This window comes from Crassostrea angulata, chromosome 9 (genome assembly GCF_025612915.1).
Source record: "Crassostrea angulata isolate pt1a10 chromosome 9, ASM2561291v2, whole genome shotgun sequence".
NCBI lineage: Eukaryota > Metazoa > Mollusca > Bivalvia > Ostreida > Ostreidae > Magallana > Magallana angulata.
Genome location: NC_069119.1, coordinates 9,939,783 through 9,957,088, shown reverse-complemented (window position 1 = coordinate 9,957,088; position 17,306 = coordinate 9,939,783). Strand labels below are relative to the sequence as shown.

The window sequence follows — 17,306 nt, the reverse complement described above, 5'->3', positions numbered from 1 at the left end:
GATATACTACTTAATAGTTTTTAATACTTTTAAATGCTATTTTACATAAGGCCAGCATTTTTTTATTTTTAGGTTTACAAACCCGCCGCTCGGTTTTCTGAGTTTTTAGAAAAAAAATAAAATTACAAAAAAGATCTTTTTTTTCTCCCCGACAGCAAATTTTTCCTAGTAGGAAAATTGTATCGTCATTGTTATCACAGAGGCATAAAATCTGCTCTTTTTGTGTCATGATAGCCTAAAAATTTCTTACGCATCTTTTTCTCGTGCTACATTCTTCGGAGAAGCTTCTACAAACACTCTGCTGTAAGTTTCATACTTTGAAGTTTTACCGACAGTGTTGACCAGTGGCTAGACGAGATAGTCACACCTCACTGAACATGGCTTCGATAGTTACATGTGCAGCTGTTTTCATGTACATCACTGTAAAATGATTCCCTTAATTTCTTTTTGTGTTGAATTGGCATATGTATTCATTGGCCTTTTCAAAAATTTATTTTACACAGAGAGAGAGAGAGAGAGAGAAAGAGAGAGAGAGAGAGAGATGTATTAGAGATATTATAAATTTCTGCAGTAACTATTCTCATGAACACATTTTAAAGTGACCTGCCTAGTGAATTAAATAAAAATCATATTGTTGTTTGTGCATTTTCTGTTATTTTCAATTAAAATTTACCATTACATAATTAATTGCATAGTTGTACTTTGTACATGGAAATTCAACAGGATAAAATACATGCACACATATAGTTGCAGTGATTTTATAGAGTCTGTTCACATTCACAATGTTATGTTTGAGTTTTCTCACATATAAACACCCAAACTAATTTTATTCTTATTCTTTGATCGCAATTTTGCCACTATTATTCTGCCTAGGCTTGCAGATAGTGTGTCTAGAACACAACATTTCAGTGCTACGAAATTTATTGTGTATGCGATAAAAAAAAAATGAATCAAAATCAAAATTAAAGTATGAATTGCTCATAAGTTCTCAAAAACAATGTACATGTAAAGACAAAATGCATATAATAATGATAGTTTGTAAATAATGAAATGTAGCAAACTGATATTGAGTTTTCCGGTCATTTTTTTCTTTCATACGTCGATTAATAGAAAAATTATTACATTCATTTCTAAATACAACCTATCAGCTGGAAGCTTTGCTCGAAACTCAACGGTAAAATCATTATGCGATCGTCTCCGTCTTCTGATCGGTCCTTCAACGTCTAAGCTGACTAAGCATACAACCGATTCAACGAAAACAACGCATTACAAAATTTACTAAATTTGCATCTACTGCCCTAGTTTATAGGCAGTCTTAGTTTGGTTTTATACATCTAATGATCAAACTACCATACTAAAGTATGTATTTACATCTACCGAGTATGATTCCCTCTATTTCTTACGGAAAATTATTGCAATTCATAGGTCTATTGAAATTGACAGGACTGAAATCTACATCCCCGTATATCGATTGGACAGTACGAAATAATAACGATGATGTCAGACTCAAATTACTAGAGGAGACGAGTTGGCGGTTTCTTTAAGCTTAGGTACTGATGTACATTAATAGTAATTCAGTAAATTCTACTTACTTTTTACAATCAATTTATTAATTTGTTTAAAAAAAATTAACGCGGGTTATGCATTTTTTCTGTTATGTCACCACCTTTATATCCCGCATGAATCACCAAAGAAAGCATGTTACATGGATTGTTAACTTTGAATTTAAATTACCACGTCGGCTTCCTCTAGCTTTGAATAGGGGGGGGGGCGTATTAAGCCGTGATCAAGGATATATTGTACGTTGATCGTGTATCGGTGAAACTCTACCCCAAGCTGGCTATCGACAAAAGCTTTCTTCAGAAGGACAATGACAATGACAATGAACTTTATTCTCAAAACTGAATATACAGTGTAGAGAAAATACTTATGTACAGTATGTACAAACTACAATATATATAATAGATGAGAATCATTGGCACAGGCATGATGAAGGGATAACAGCTATAATTTAAGCAAGAGAGCCAACTTTCTCAAATATAGTATCTGTGGTAAGTTGGTTTATGTTTGTGACATTAAACAGTGTTTCAAATTTTACAACATTTGGATTTGTTATGAAAGAATTTGGTAAACATATGATCCTTAAATTGGATAAATGTACATCAGTACAATTGAGAAGATAGTGAAATTCATCCCCAATTTCATTGCAGGCACATAATTTACAAATTCTGTTTTCTCTATGAATATCAAACCATCTACCTATCTCAATAGGTAATTTAGCATTACCCGTTCTGAATTTACAATATTTCTTACATAATTTTGGTGGAAAAATCAATAAATACTCTTAAAAATCCATTGATTTTTTAAAAATCCTGTAATTTAAACCTTTTGGAGAATTTTGTACTTCGCTATACCATGATTGCTTAAATTGGTCTAATAAAATATTGTATACTTTAGATTTTAACCAGGGTTAAAATGTCAATCCACATTGATTTAAGATTTTCTTATTGGCTCCGCATCATGGGTTATTAAAATTATTTAATACATTAAAAAGTTTTGCTGACAATTTTGAGTTCTGGAAATTAACTAATTTACTCCAGAAGGAAATCATTCTAACTTTAACATTAATTGTTAAGGGGTATCTTCCAAATTCCCCATATACCATAAAGTTTGGTGTTGACGCTCTCAAGTTCAATATATGTTTACAAAATTTTGAATGTAATTTCTCAAGGAGATTAGTGTTATGAAAACCCCAAACTAAGCATCCATATAATAATATTGGTTTGATAATTTTATCGAACATGTCTATTTTACGATCAATTGCTAGATTATGGGTTCTGCACTTCCCAATAACACAGTACATTGCTTTTGTAGCTTTGTCAAACAGTTCTTTAACATCAAGAGTGACTGTGTAGTTAGTGGTCCACTACAGATTTGATGTCATTGACCCGCCCATTGGCAGTATCATAATGTTTATAAACGTTGCTGAAGTCTTTTTTTTTTGGAGGGGGGGGGGGTGTTTTACAAGGGGGTAACGAGGTAAGGGAACTATACGTCATAGAAACCTATCGGGAAGTTTGTTATGATTTTTTATACATCGCCAAATCACCATGTATCGCTTATCCATGCTCGATCACAAACAATACATGTAGGTTATTTTTAAGCTGAAATATTGTACAGTATCTAAACAATGTAAATATTTATGCGTATTCTGGCTCACCATCAAAATATGATGACATACTACAGGCATGGAAAATCTCTCTCTCTCTCTCTCTCTCTCTCTCTCTCTCTCTCTCTCTCTCCTCTCTCTCTCTCTCTCTCTCTCATATGAAATTCTCTAAATCTAAGTGAAATTCTTACTATCACCGCCACAGTCTAAACCCACACTTCATTTTTGTTCAATAATGAATTGAATTGCATGAATGCAACGCAAGAGCAAAGGGCAAGTCACTCCGTCATTTAATAATTCAGTTACAAGCGCACGTGTCTGTAAGGGTTGTCTCGCTTATGACCTTTTGCAGAATTTTGTGTGAGTGCATGGGGGGGGGGGAAGTAATGTTAGAAATAGGGCAAAATCTAGAGCTTATGTCTACGCATGAAGTGTTGATTTATGGTCCAAACATTTTCAACTTTGAAAATGTATTAAAACCATGCACGGATCCAAAAATTATCCAAGGTAAAATTGATTGTATTTGCCGGGATGGGGAGGGGGAGTCGATACTTATTTTTAGTAATTTCACTGTGAAATTAGTATTAATATAGTAAGTCTTCTTCAAACTCAAGTAATGGATGGATCCATGCACCTACATCCGTCACTAAGCATTTACATAAATAATACAACGAAAACACTGTAAGCAGTATATACCGTTATACCCTAACCGGTATTTACCGGTAACCGAAAACACGACAGGACATGTTTGTGTACATACGTAATAAAAGACCATCGGTATACCTGTGAAATAAATCGATCGTGTTTACCATTCTGATCGGGATCTCTCATATATAGTAGAACCCGGCCTACTTTAGTAATTGAATTGGTATTGGTATAGTAATTGAATTGAATTGAATTAGTAATAGAATTGAGATTTCTATATAAGACATACGTTGTACCAACACCACGGATCAACGTGGATTTCATGATCTTTGAAGTAATGCATAAAACATTTTACATATGCAGGAAAATAACGACAGCTATAGTAATTTTTATAACTAGATTTATTTACATAGACGTGAGTCGCAGTTTCTGTATAATCTAGATACTAGCTATAATACATTTACATGTATCATAGAACGAATCCATGTGATCACGAGTAACTATACAATCACGTGCTAAACCTCAAGTTGGTACAACCACAGGGGCATCGTACATGTATATATAAATAATACACATATATATGTATATATATATATATATATATATATATATATATATATATATATATATATATATATATATATACATATATTTTGACATTTTAAACTGAATTCTACTTATTTATTTTAAAATAAGATTGTCCATCATTCAAAATTCGCCCCTACCCCCGCTGCAAGTTCAGATCTGTCTGCAGGTGTATAAAATTTATTTCTTTGTTTTGTTATTGATGTTTCGCGGAATTTTACTATGTATCATTACTGAACATATTGAGATTCCCGAGAGTTTTCGGATGGCGAAAGTACAGAGTTATCTTTTCTTTGGCGAAGAGATTGAGTGTCTGCGGCAGACAGCGGTTTTAATGGGATGAAAACGCTTTTTACCGAGTTTATTAGGAATATTTCAATGTGAACGTGTTTTTTTGACAACATTGTGTGGGAGGACTTGCTTTACTTTTGTCGAGTAAGTTGTTTTTTGACATTGTTTACATATCGTGTCCTACTTTCGATTCTTCCCTAGTGTATTATTTATATATATGTGTCATAGAGTGTAGAGCGGATACGATGCCCCTGTGATTCATTATTCCGATCACGTGATATTTGCCGCCATTGAAGTTTACGTCGAATTTGTTTCGTGTTGTCCATGTATGTAGAACATCACCCGTTCTCTTTTTTCTTCTTTTTGTATAGAGGGGCTCTATATTCATTTGTTTCACTCGAAAAAATTAAACAATGCTATTCTGTTAGATTTCAACAGAATGGCGATTATGCTGGGGGGGGGGGGGGGGGGGGTAGAGAGAGAGAGGGATTGGAAGAACGTGTATAAACATGAATATACCTGTGATGGTTACCTGTATGTTTATCAGTAACTGTATAACCTTTAAATAGATGATTACGAGCCCTTTAAATACGCATTGCATAGTTTGAAAGAAAATTTAAAAAACCTGGCGAGGGGGTATATAAAGCCATGAGGCCGGTAGGACGCCATTACATGTTTCTCACAGAGCACCTTGCAGCTTCACGTGAGGGCAATAATACTTAGACGGTTTAATCTTTTTTCACATTTTGTGTAAAACCAAGAAAAACATACAATCATGGTAAGTAAATTTTCTTTTATATAATTGATTTATTGTCGGTTTTGGTGTTTGTGCGTCGTGTCTTGAAACAAGATCAAATGTGGTAACGATTATTTTTAAATTCAAAGGCTATAAATCATTTTTATTCTGAAAAAATCTAAAGAAAACTAATTATTTCATTTACTTATACACGAAATTCTAAACTGGCATTAAAACAACTGACAATTTGAAAATAATTTTTTTTTTTTTGAATTTGACATTGGGCGGTAGAGTGAGAGAGATTCATCGGACCTTTTAAAATAAAGAATTGTTAGTGAATACTTCGTGAATTAAAAATGTCCTTGCTTTTATATTATTTTTTTCAAATTTGGGCGGTATGAGCTATCGAGCCCTGTAGTTATGGTAACACAATAACACCGCCATTACAAAAATTTAACATTGTGTTATTTTCTGGTTTCCAGAGGGAATGTATCTCCATCCACGTCGGACAGGCCGGAGTCCAGATCGGAAACGCCTGCTGGGAGTTGTACTGCCTGGAGCACGGAATCCAGCCCGATGGTCAGATGCCCAGTGACAAGACCATTGGGGGTGGTGATGACTCTTTCAACACCTTCTTCAGCGAGACTGGCGCCGGCAAGCACGTGCCAAGAGCCGTCTTCGTTGACTTGGAGCCAACTGTTGTCGGTACGTTAATAATTTTTTTTTTCGTGGGGGGGGGGGGGGGGGGTGGGCCTTCCAATTTTTTTTTTTTACCCTTTTAAATGCCTCGTGGCCTGTTAGAACACATTGACCTAATTTCGCGCCAGGTGTGTTATGTGTGTGCAGGCTTCATTGAATTGCTACTCCAAAGTTTTATTTTATGGATTGTTTAAGTATCATATCTGAAACATGATTTCGTTGTTAAGAACGATGTTTGCTCTGACTAAATCATTTCATACTAACCTTTTTGGTATTTTTAAATAGAAAGTTAAAACTCTGGTTTTTTGGCTGCAAATAGGACACGGTAAAATTTAGAATTTGGTATGAATAATTACATGACATTAATATCTCTAAATCTTGTCCAGTAATTATGTTAAGAAGAATTTTTATTTTTTGATAAAAAATTATTGAATGAAAAAGATCTGTTGTTCATAAATTTCAAATCTAAGGGTAAAATCCTTAAAAGAGTCATTGCTTATAAAGAAGAAATTTCATGCGTCTGATGCGATTTTTTTTTTTCAAGAAATTGATTATATGAAATTTTTAAAATACAGCTAATTTTCGAAATTTTATTGATCCCGATCCAAATTGCCCCCAAAAAGTCAACAATATTTTCTATTTGTAGCCAAGAAGTCAATTGAATTTATGTTCAGTTAATGTACATGCCATATTACAACCACCATTATATTTCTCGAATAAAATTGTTATTATAATATATATTAACATTTTTCTATCATTCGAGTCGATATCAGTTTAATTTGGATCGGGTATGATTCAGTTATCCAGTTATAACTATAAAATTAAAACGTTTTATTGACATTATTGGACATCATATATTAGAAAGTAATATTGTGCATTTACCTAGACCAAATTTTTAACTCAACAGTGTTGTTATATACACGTACTAGAACTTGCACTCAAAACAGATTTTCCACTTTCTCTAAAAAAAATACAACAAAAACGTCGTATATAACAATAAGGAGCATATATCCTTCTTGAACAACCATATCATGTTGCGGAAATGATACTTTAAAGATTCCTAAAACAATATTTTGGTGAAGCATTCCAACTTAATTAAAACGTGTTGAAGCAGATCTACTTTCGCGCGCGTCTCGCTATAATGACCGCGCCGCGGCGAGCCTTCTTATATGACAAAGACACAAAGTACTATCCACAGCGATACCCTATTTTTGCGTAAAGTGCAGCGACCTTGCTTTGGATTGAATAAAAATCACATTTTAAGAGACATATAAATCTAAGGCTATAGATCCTATCAACACAATTTGTTAATTGCACTTCAATGAACATAAAATTTTATGGATCGACTTTACAACGATATCCACGGCCATTGGCTTCTGGCCATTTTGATAGCCAATAAAAATTCCTTAGATAAATTAGAGATACCAGGAATTTAAAAGCTCATAAACCCAATTTTAAAAGAATTCCTATTTAATAGAATCGAACCTTATAATTTTGATACATATAAGTATTCAAATTCATTAAAAAAAAAAAAAAAAAACGCGAATTCCCGCACCGACTTAGCGTTTACACATTTCTTTAAAAAATAGATTTTCAACCAACAGGAAAATCCGCGATTACTAAACATTTGCTTTCTGTTTCTCCAGATGAGGTCCGCACCGGAACCTACCGTCAACTGTTCCACCCCGAGCAGCTGATCACCGGCAAGGAAGATGCCGCCAACAACTACGCACGTGGTCACTACACCATTGGCAAGGAAATTGTCGACCTTGTTCTGGACAGGATCAGGAAGCTCGCTGACCAGTGTACCGGTCTCCAGGGATTCCTCATCTTCCACAGCTTCGGTGGTGGCACCGGATCCGGATTCACCTCCCTGCTCATGGAGCGTTTGAGCGTGGACTACGGAAAGAAATCCAAGCTGGAGTTCGCAGTCTACCCAGCCCCCCAGATCTCCACCGCCGTTGTTGAGCCCTACAACTCCATTCTGACCACCCACACCACCCTGGAGCACTCCGACTGCGCCTTCATGGTTGACAACGAGGCTATCTATGACGTCTGCCGCCGTAACTTGGACATCGAGAGACCCACCTACACCAACCTGAACCGTCTGATTGCCCAGATCGTTTCCTCCATCACTGCCTCCCTCCGATTCGACGGTGCCCTGAACGTCGATCTGACTGAGTTCCAGACCAACTTGGTGCCCTACCCACGTATCCACTTCCCTCTGGCCACATACGCCCCCGTCATCTCCGCCGAGAAGGCCTACCACGAGCAGCTCTCCGTTGCCGAGATCACCAACGCTTGCTTCGAGCCAGCCAACCAGATGGTGAAATGTGACCCACGTCACGGCAAGTACATGGCCTGCTGCATGTTGTACAGAGGAGACGTTGTCCCTAAGGACGTCAACGCTGCCATCGCCACCATCAAGACCAAGAGGACCATCCAATTCGTCGACTGGTGTCCCACCGGATTCAAGGTCGGAATCAACTACCAGCCACCCACCGTTGTGCCAGGTGGTGACCTCGCCAAGGTCCAGCGTGCCGTGTGCATGTTAAGCAACACCACCGCCATCGCTGAGGCCTGGGCCCGTCTTGACCACAAGTTCGACTTGATGTACGCCAAGCGTGCTTTCGTCCACTGGTACGTCGGAGAGGGTATGGAAGAGGGAGAGTTCTCTGAGGCCCGTGAAGATCTGGCTGCCCTTGAGAAGGACTACGAAGAGGTCGGCGTCGACTCCGTCGAGGGTGAGGGAGAGGAGGAAGGCGAAGAATATTAAACAGCCACGCCCACTTCTCAAAATTGACCAATCGGAAAACAACACGGACTGTCCATCAAATTCAAAGAACTTTGATAACGATTCGGAACAAAACTTGGGAAGAACAGAATGTGCCATTGAAATTATCTGTGATATTTTATTGTTTTACATACTGAATATCATCAATGACATTAAAATCTAACAAAATTTTATTACTGCCTTTCTTGTTGAATATTCAATCTTGTGTTTTCTTATTTTTTATTTTTTTAAAGAAAATTAATATTACCCGCAATTTATAATTTAAAAAAAAATATGTAGTGCAACTACCAAAAACATTCAAGATAAACAAAAATAAACGTCGATATGATAAATGATGTTAATGTTAAAACATTTGACAAAACTAAATCATACAACACTCAAAAAGTAATATTTTATTGAAGTCTGTCTTTTAAAGAATGAATAAGCCTGTATAGAAGGGATTGCAATAAGATATACTGTATACACAGAAATATTTGCCCCGTATTAATTTTGCCCATTTCGCTCCCTTTGTCAGTGAGCGAATTTAAAGAGGCACGATAACAATTTTTGTCAAAAATTATTTTATCGATTTTAATTTTTACAATGCTTCGGTAGGGCATTTTTAATAGGCAACCAAAATTTGAGTGTCATTCGTTGAGTGATAAGCGAGTTACAGAGCTTACAATTTCTTTAAGTAGTTATGTTAACATTGAACCCGTTTGTTTACATTTTGAATCTTAAAGTAAAAATTCAAAATTTAGATTTAAATTGAATGTGTTAAACGTTACGAACTGTTTATTTATGCTTAGAATGAATAAAAAGATATACAAATCAGCTTGTAAAAGATTTTTATTGGTATTTTGAACCTATGTAAACAAAACAGGACACGATCTCGCGCCTTGTTTACATGACAAAGAATTGTGAGCCATGTATCTTGCCTATTATTCTACGACTGGCTCTCAAATTTCATTTGATCATTTGAAATGCATTCTTGCAGAAATATAAATAATAAAAATAGAATTTTAACCAGAATCGTGACAATGCCCCTTTAAGACTAAGCGAATTTTAAACAATCTTTAAATAACAGCATGTGTTCGTTAAAAAGAGTATCTATTTCGTTCTTTGTGAGGGCGAATTCAAGGTGGTGAAACCTTTTTAGACGGGCGAAAATAACACGGGGCCAAAAAAAACAACACTAACATGACTGTACTAGTACGTCTTATCTTTCTTATTTAACTAATTTTTTGAAAATATTTTTACCAAATTTTCTTTTTAATTGTTATATTTAAAAAAATGTTGATTAACTTTAAACAAAAGCTGAGATTTTATTGTTTTTAGAATTTTTTAAAAAAAGTAAGGCTGCGACCAGAAAGTATGATTTTATTAAAGTGCGCTGACATATGTTTTGTTTTCACATATTTAGCTGTATAAACCAAAACGATTAGAAACAAGTTCGTGGAACTCTCGTTCTTCTCCTTACAAACATATTGCCCTATCCCGTTAAAACTATGGTGAATTTATGAATAAATAACATAAAAGGACGGTTGGTAAAGAAATATCCGTTGACAAACGAAGGTTGTTCGATGGGTAATGTGTATTGTAGTACAGTATTGCAGGAACGATAACGCTTTGATGATACTTTTGAATAGCTCTATTCAGTACCTTTCAGACGGTGAGCCTTCAGCTCCACACAGCTTTAAACTTACAATGAAGCGCATTGAAGTGGTAACAGTTTTCGTTTGAATGGAATGTCCTAAACTTTGTATCGAACGTCAATTGTTACATACATGTAGGACACGCCCATTTCTTCTATAACGAGGAAAACAGCATTCGTAACATTGCTTTTGGAACCGCTCATTTTCTAAACAAAACAAGCAGGGCTGCGGACCGAAATGTGGACACAAGCTGCAAATCCCGATATTTTCTCCGTATATGTTTTCCATGCCCCGCGCATATCCCAGTCCCCTCAACAAGCTGCGAACACAGTAACAAATGCAGAAGATCGAAGAAGACGAAGAACGTAGCTTACCCCTCTAATTTGAAATACAGTACAGTCGTTTAACCGGTAACGAATATTTGCCAGTATCGAATAATTTTTAGAAAAATTATTGGTGAAAGACGAAGTTAAGGTTTTAAAAAATCGTAGCTAGGTAATTATAATACAGAAATAAATATTCTTTCAGTGTGTGAAGTTGTTTGCCTCACCGAATTGTTTACAAATTAAAAAAGTGACCCAAATATGAGCAGCCGGAAGCAGGGGCATGTAGCGGCGTTCTAGAACGCAGTTCACTATTCAATTGCATATAAGCCAGATTCTCAAAAACTGTAGATAACTGCATCACCTTATTTTCACAGTGGTAGTGATATACCACTAGTAAATGCCCCTGAAAATTTCAGGCCCCAAATATGAATTCTAAATTTTGAATTGCGAACTGCGTTCTAGTTCACTATTCAATTGCCCCTAAAATTCTTATTTGAGGCTCGAAATTTTCAGTGGCATTTACTGGTGGTATACCACTGCCACTTTGAAAATATGTTGAAGTGGTCTTCTCTAGTTTTTGAGATTTTGGCTTTTTCGCAATTGAATTGCGAACTGCGTTCTAGAATGCAGTTCACTATTCAATTGCATATAAGCCCGATTCTCATAAACTAGAGATAACTGCATCACCATTTTTTCACAGTGGTAGTGACATACCACTAGTAGATGCCCCTGTAAATTTTGGGCCCCAAATATGAATTCTAAATTTTGAATTGCGAACTGCGTTGTTCACTGATCAATTGCGAACTGCGTTCCAAAAACCGATTGCCAATCTCGGTCATTCGACAATGCAGAATTTTACTGAATTGGGGGAAGCTTGTGGGTCTGATAAGGTATCTTATAAGACAGTTTCGGAGATGGATAAAGAAATTTTTGACTGGCTTCAACGTTACCATCCTACCACACCCACCATACTCCCCAGATCTAGCCCCATGAGACTTTTCCATTTTCCAACACTTAAAAAGTTGCTATCTGGTCTTCGACAAGCCCTTGGCTCAGCCACCAGTCAGTGCATCAGAGATGAAATATTATATTTAATATATTATAAACCACAGAGAAGTAATGTTCATTTCACTATTTGAGTAGAATGCTTTTGAGATATCGTACAGACGGTACAATACACATTACTTACACTTAGGCTTATAAAACATGTATGTCACTTTCTTCGATATGGATGCATTTCACTGAGAATTGAAGGAATGTTTCGCAAGAGCGATGGGCAAGTCACTCTGTTGAGGCCGTAGTAACATTAAATTTTGTACATCTTTGTAAGAGTTGTCTCGGTTTTAACCTTTTACTAAATTTCTTGAATCTCCAACCTTAGGTAAAATGCAGTGGTGGCTCGTTGTTTGCTAAGATTTTCCAGGTTAAATATGGCCTAGTGTATTTTACATGCAGGGATGGGTGAAAGATTTGCAGAGAGACAGTGAGTGCTATAATATTCTTTCGTTCCCTACTATGAGAGAGAGATTTTTTTCAGGAAGTAAACGTGTGTTCTATAATCGCTAGGCTAATTTTATAAAATATTATCTAAAAATTTATCATCGCGTAGCGAACCATGGCTGAACTTGGAATTTATCATATATGGGAGAAAATTGGAGTATACATGAATATTTATCAGGTGGTCTCTTTAACTAAGTATTTGTATTGTCAGGAATGGAGCATAATATACATGTAGAACTAAATATAAATGTCTACGCCGCATAAACTGCCAATTTTTGTCCTTATTTACCAGGAACGTAGCATCGGGGAGGGGGTGGGGTGACTCCTCCACCTTTTGTCGTAGGAAAGATTTTTTAAATTGAAATACAAAATAATGAATTATCATGAACTTTTTTAGGACCTTATGAAAAAGTCAAAGTGAAAAAAGGAAATAAACAGTGAAATTGAAGTTATAGGTATACTAAGCTTCCGCCAATCCCCCACCCCCGATTAGGATTTTCATTATTTTTTTTAAAGTTACCTTTTTTTAAATTTAAAATTTTTACCAAGTTGTGTTAACTCGTCGCTCTATTTGATCAGCGACTTCATCAAAACTTACCCTGAAAATCTGTCAGCTTGATCCATTGATCTTTTCTGGAATGTGTTTGAGATTTGTCTGCTTGGTTATAATGTTATTGACTCCCGAACACAGCAATGCTAATCAAATTAATTTACGTACTATAATTTGAGAACGTTGAAATGGGGAGAGGGTACATATATACGTCAGTGAACAGTAACCAACAATCCAATTCTATAACTGACTTATTAGTCCCCTACCGGTTTCACCGGAGGGGACAATAGCTTTTCTCTGCGTCCGTCTGTCCGTCCTTCTGTCTGTCCGTCCGTCCGTCTGTCCCACATCAGTTTTTCACACTTTTTTTCTTTATGCGTTTGAGGTATGAAATTTGCCGAACACCTTCAAAATGTCAAACTACAGATCAAGTTTACACTTTTGTAGCGTCTGGTTGACATATTTTCGAGAAAATTAACTTTTTATATTCCATTTTTTTTATGTTCGGGTTCGTTATCGGGTTCGTTGCGTATTGAATAAACGAGGAAAGTATGTAGTCAGTAATAATATCATGCATTACTTGTACCATTCCCTTTATTGTTTCTAACAAACAAATAAGTTCTGTAAAATAGTGTCAAGCATTGTGTTCTAAATTTAATCGACACGGTTTTTTTTATTACATGTATTATTACAATCGGGTTCGTTATCGGGTTGGTCTTTATTCGGGGTACAGAAGACGGTAAGAAATGATATTCTGCATAACAGTGCATTGTTTTCACAAATTTCTACCAGCAAATATTTAATGGACTTGGCGAAATTACAGGAGATAAAATAAAGAGTATTATTTTACACATGTTTATTTATTTCTATAATAACTATGTAGTTTAAATTTCCTCTGTTCTTTTATCTTTGATTAAAGCATAATATCTCTTTTATATAAGTTTTGAAATAGGTGTATGCTTCGAAGCTGTCATAGAATAATACAAACCGGTAGGGGACGTGTATTGCTTTATGCAATACTCTCAGAATGCTTGTTAGGTTTGTTACTGACTAACTACGAAAATATATCGGGTGGATAGATCTTGTCAAAGTTGCCTTACATCTCGTCCAGTTTAACCAGGCACCTAGCATCGGGGGGAGGGGGGGGGGGGGCTGGTCCCCCACTGTTTCTCGCAGCAACTAATTTTATTAAATTTACATATAAAAAATTGAATTATAATGGAGGTTTGAGTAAATCTTGACGCTGTCATTTTATTCTTTCCCAAACACAACGTTACGTCAATTCAAAAGAAAACTATTCTTCTTGAATGTAATTATTCTAGATATTTTAAGAACTTCAAGAACTGGGTTTATGTTATATAGATATTATGAAATGTCAAGATAACTAGGCGAGGTGTCGGTCTTTTTGGCGAATTTTCATGCTCACCAGACGGACATAGAGATAGTCACGTGCAATGTACAATTCAATGAAAGTGTGACATTTCAGTCTGAGGGAAAATAAATAGATGTACATGTATATTTTTTTCATTTTGCTTTTATCTTCAATATTAAAGAGTGGTGTCTGTTTGTTTCATAAAGAAAATGTAATTAACATTGGCGGATCGAGAAGGGGGGGGGGGTTCCGGGGGTTGGAGCCCCCCTTTCTCTGGGACATATGAATTTTTTTTTAAACTTAAAATTCTTACTGGAAGGCAATTTTTTCCATCTGCCATTTAAATACTATAAATATCCAACATAAATATTTTAGAAATCGCTTACTAGTATTTAAAAGATGTTCGTACAACGGACTTAATTTATTTCTTATAAACAACACCCAATCGATATATTATTGAAGTAAAGTTATTAGTCAGGTTCCCGAGACTCCTCTGTTTTTATTATTGGGGTCCCCAATACTAAAACAGAGGGTACTCGGGAAACTGACTATAAAGTAATCTTCTTCAGCTACCGGTGTTTATTTCTTTTCGTAAGCATGTGGACATTTTTTATAAAAAATTACATATAGCATGCAATATCGCTTAGGTATTTTCTTCTTTATTCATAAAGAAAATCGATTGTACTTAATGAAACGCATGAAATGCATTTTATTTTTCAAATGCTAAAAATACCATAAGAAGGTTTAACTTGAGACTTATTGATAAAGGCTACAAGTTATCAAAATCCTTACCAAAACCAAAATTTATTTTCCCACGGAAAATGTTAAAAAAGTCGGGGGGGGGGGGGTCTTTACGAATAAAAGGTTAAGTTGGTATTGGACATCTCCATATTATGACGCACTTCCTATCGAAATAAACAATAAAATCAAGTATAATTTTATGAAAGTTTTCTTTTCCAAAATTGCTACCTAACAGCGAAGTGCAATGAGTTTGAGTGTTCACTACGAATGCATATGTTAGTTATGAGTTCGAATCCCGTTAGGGCTTTTATAATTTTAACCTTTCCAGAAAATTTTAGAAATATTTTTTTGGTCAAATATTGTAAAATTAGATTTTTCTTTAAACCGGTGAAAGTATTTGTATATAATTTACTTTTATCCACATTAATATGGACCCATACCACCTTAACTGGTGCTGAATTTTACACGTTTTGATATTAAATTTTATGGATTGGAACCCCCCCCCCCCCCATTTCCGATATTGCTGGATCCGCCTCTGATTAATCAATCCTTTAAGCAAAGTTTTTAAAATTTGACATCATTGTTACAAACCACATGTACAACCCAGATAATTACAAATGGCCGAAAAATTCATTGTTTATCAATATCCCTTAGTCTCCATTATTTAAACTTTGTAATGTCGGAAATGGAGTGCATAATCTATGTCTATGCACAGAGTGCTGCTTTTTGGTCCTAAATTTTTATTCATGCATGGATTTAGGAAGAAAATACCAAGGGATAATTTTGTTTGCCGGGGTGGGTATCGTAAAACTTTGGCTAGTGAAGATGGAGTTTTCCAGGAATTGGGGGTGTGACCCCCCCCCCCCCCTCCCTTCCCCTTTACATGTAGATCCGCGCATGAAATTGGTATTAACAAAGTATGTCTCCTTCAAACTAAAGTCATAAAAATTCTCGATCCATTTTTATTAAATTGCCACTAACTATATAAACATAATTACTATAATACTGCGGAAATACTGCTACATGTACCGGTATATACATATATAGTTAAGTACCTGTACTTCAGAAGACAGCAGTAACACGATCGGACTTGTACACTGTACACAGTGGGTACGTACTAAATAGACCATAGAGGTGGACGTGTTTGAAATAAATCGATCGCGTTTACCTTTTCGATCGCGATCTCTCTTACATGCAGAGAAACATTCTTTGGCCATTCGATCAAAGAACGTGAGATTTCTATATATAATAATAACATACTGTACATGTACCATCGACATTGATCGTTGTGGATTTCATGCTCTTTGAAAATAAATTAATCTGATATACAGAAAACATTATGGAACATATGCAGAAAAAAAAAGAACAACAACCATAATAATTTTTTACATTTGGATTTATTTATACATCTATGTGAATCGACAATTTTTGTATTCTTATAGATGCTAGAATATTGTAATACGGGTTTAATCTATTGAAAAAATCATGGTGTGGTCATGAAGTTATTGTTGAACAAGGTTCCCATCCACGAAATCCTCTGTATATCTGTTTCTGAAGAAAAATATCGTTTCTACAATACTTAACAAAAGTGAAGGGGTGTGTGTGTGTGTGTGTGTGGGGGGGGGGTTAATGTATACGAGAGAGAGAGAGAGAGAGAGAGAGAGAGAGAGAGAGAGAGAGAGAGAGAGAGAGAGAGAGAGAGAGAGAAAGAGAAGGGAGAGAGTGATCATGAATATTATCCAGTTCATTTTCACAGAGCATGTTTGTGTGAAAGGAAGGTAAATTAAAAAAAATTAACCTAAAAGTAGACATTAGACAACTATGAGAACATATATATATGGAGGGGGGGGGTTCCACTAATCAGTACATAGAGAGTAGTGTACATATGCCCGTGAATCAATATTTAAGAGTCATTTCAAGATTTGGTCTGCAGATTACAATGTTTATAAAATGTGTTTGCTTTTGCGTGTAATAACATCATAGCAATGAGAGAGAGAGAGAGAGAGAGAGAGAGAGAGAGAGAGAGATATTGTCATTAACATTTGCTTAAATTACATCGCCTGGTTTTCAATTGCAACCGGGGGGAAAAAGAAATCGATCCTAGCAATATACCGAGTCTACATAATTACTATACAATACCTGGTTTTCATGGTTATAAAGCCGCGGAAGTGGCTCAGTAAATATATATATGATTACTATAGTCAAAAATATAAATAAACAGATTTTACATGCATTTTTGACACGTATAAATATCCAGAAATGTT

The 17,306-nt window shown here is 35.6% G+C and overlaps 1 protein-coding gene across 1 annotated transcript; it reads left to right on the top strand.

The window, feature by feature from the left end:
- Nucleotides 1-5,308: 5,308 nt before the first annotated feature.
- Nucleotides 5,309-9,092, top strand: LOC128163529 (tubulin alpha-1A chain-like). The gene is made up of 3 exons (XM_052827149.1): nucleotides 5,309-5,468; nucleotides 5,909-6,131; nucleotides 7,772-9,092. The coding sequence occupies exons 1-3, from the start codon at nucleotides 5,466-5,468 to the stop codon at nucleotides 8,899-8,901; spliced, it is 1,356 nt and encodes a 451-aa protein (XP_052683109.1). The 5' UTR covers nucleotides 5,309-5,465; the 3' UTR covers nucleotides 8,902-9,092.
- The last annotated feature ends 8,214 nt before the right edge of the window (nucleotides 9,093-17,306 follow it).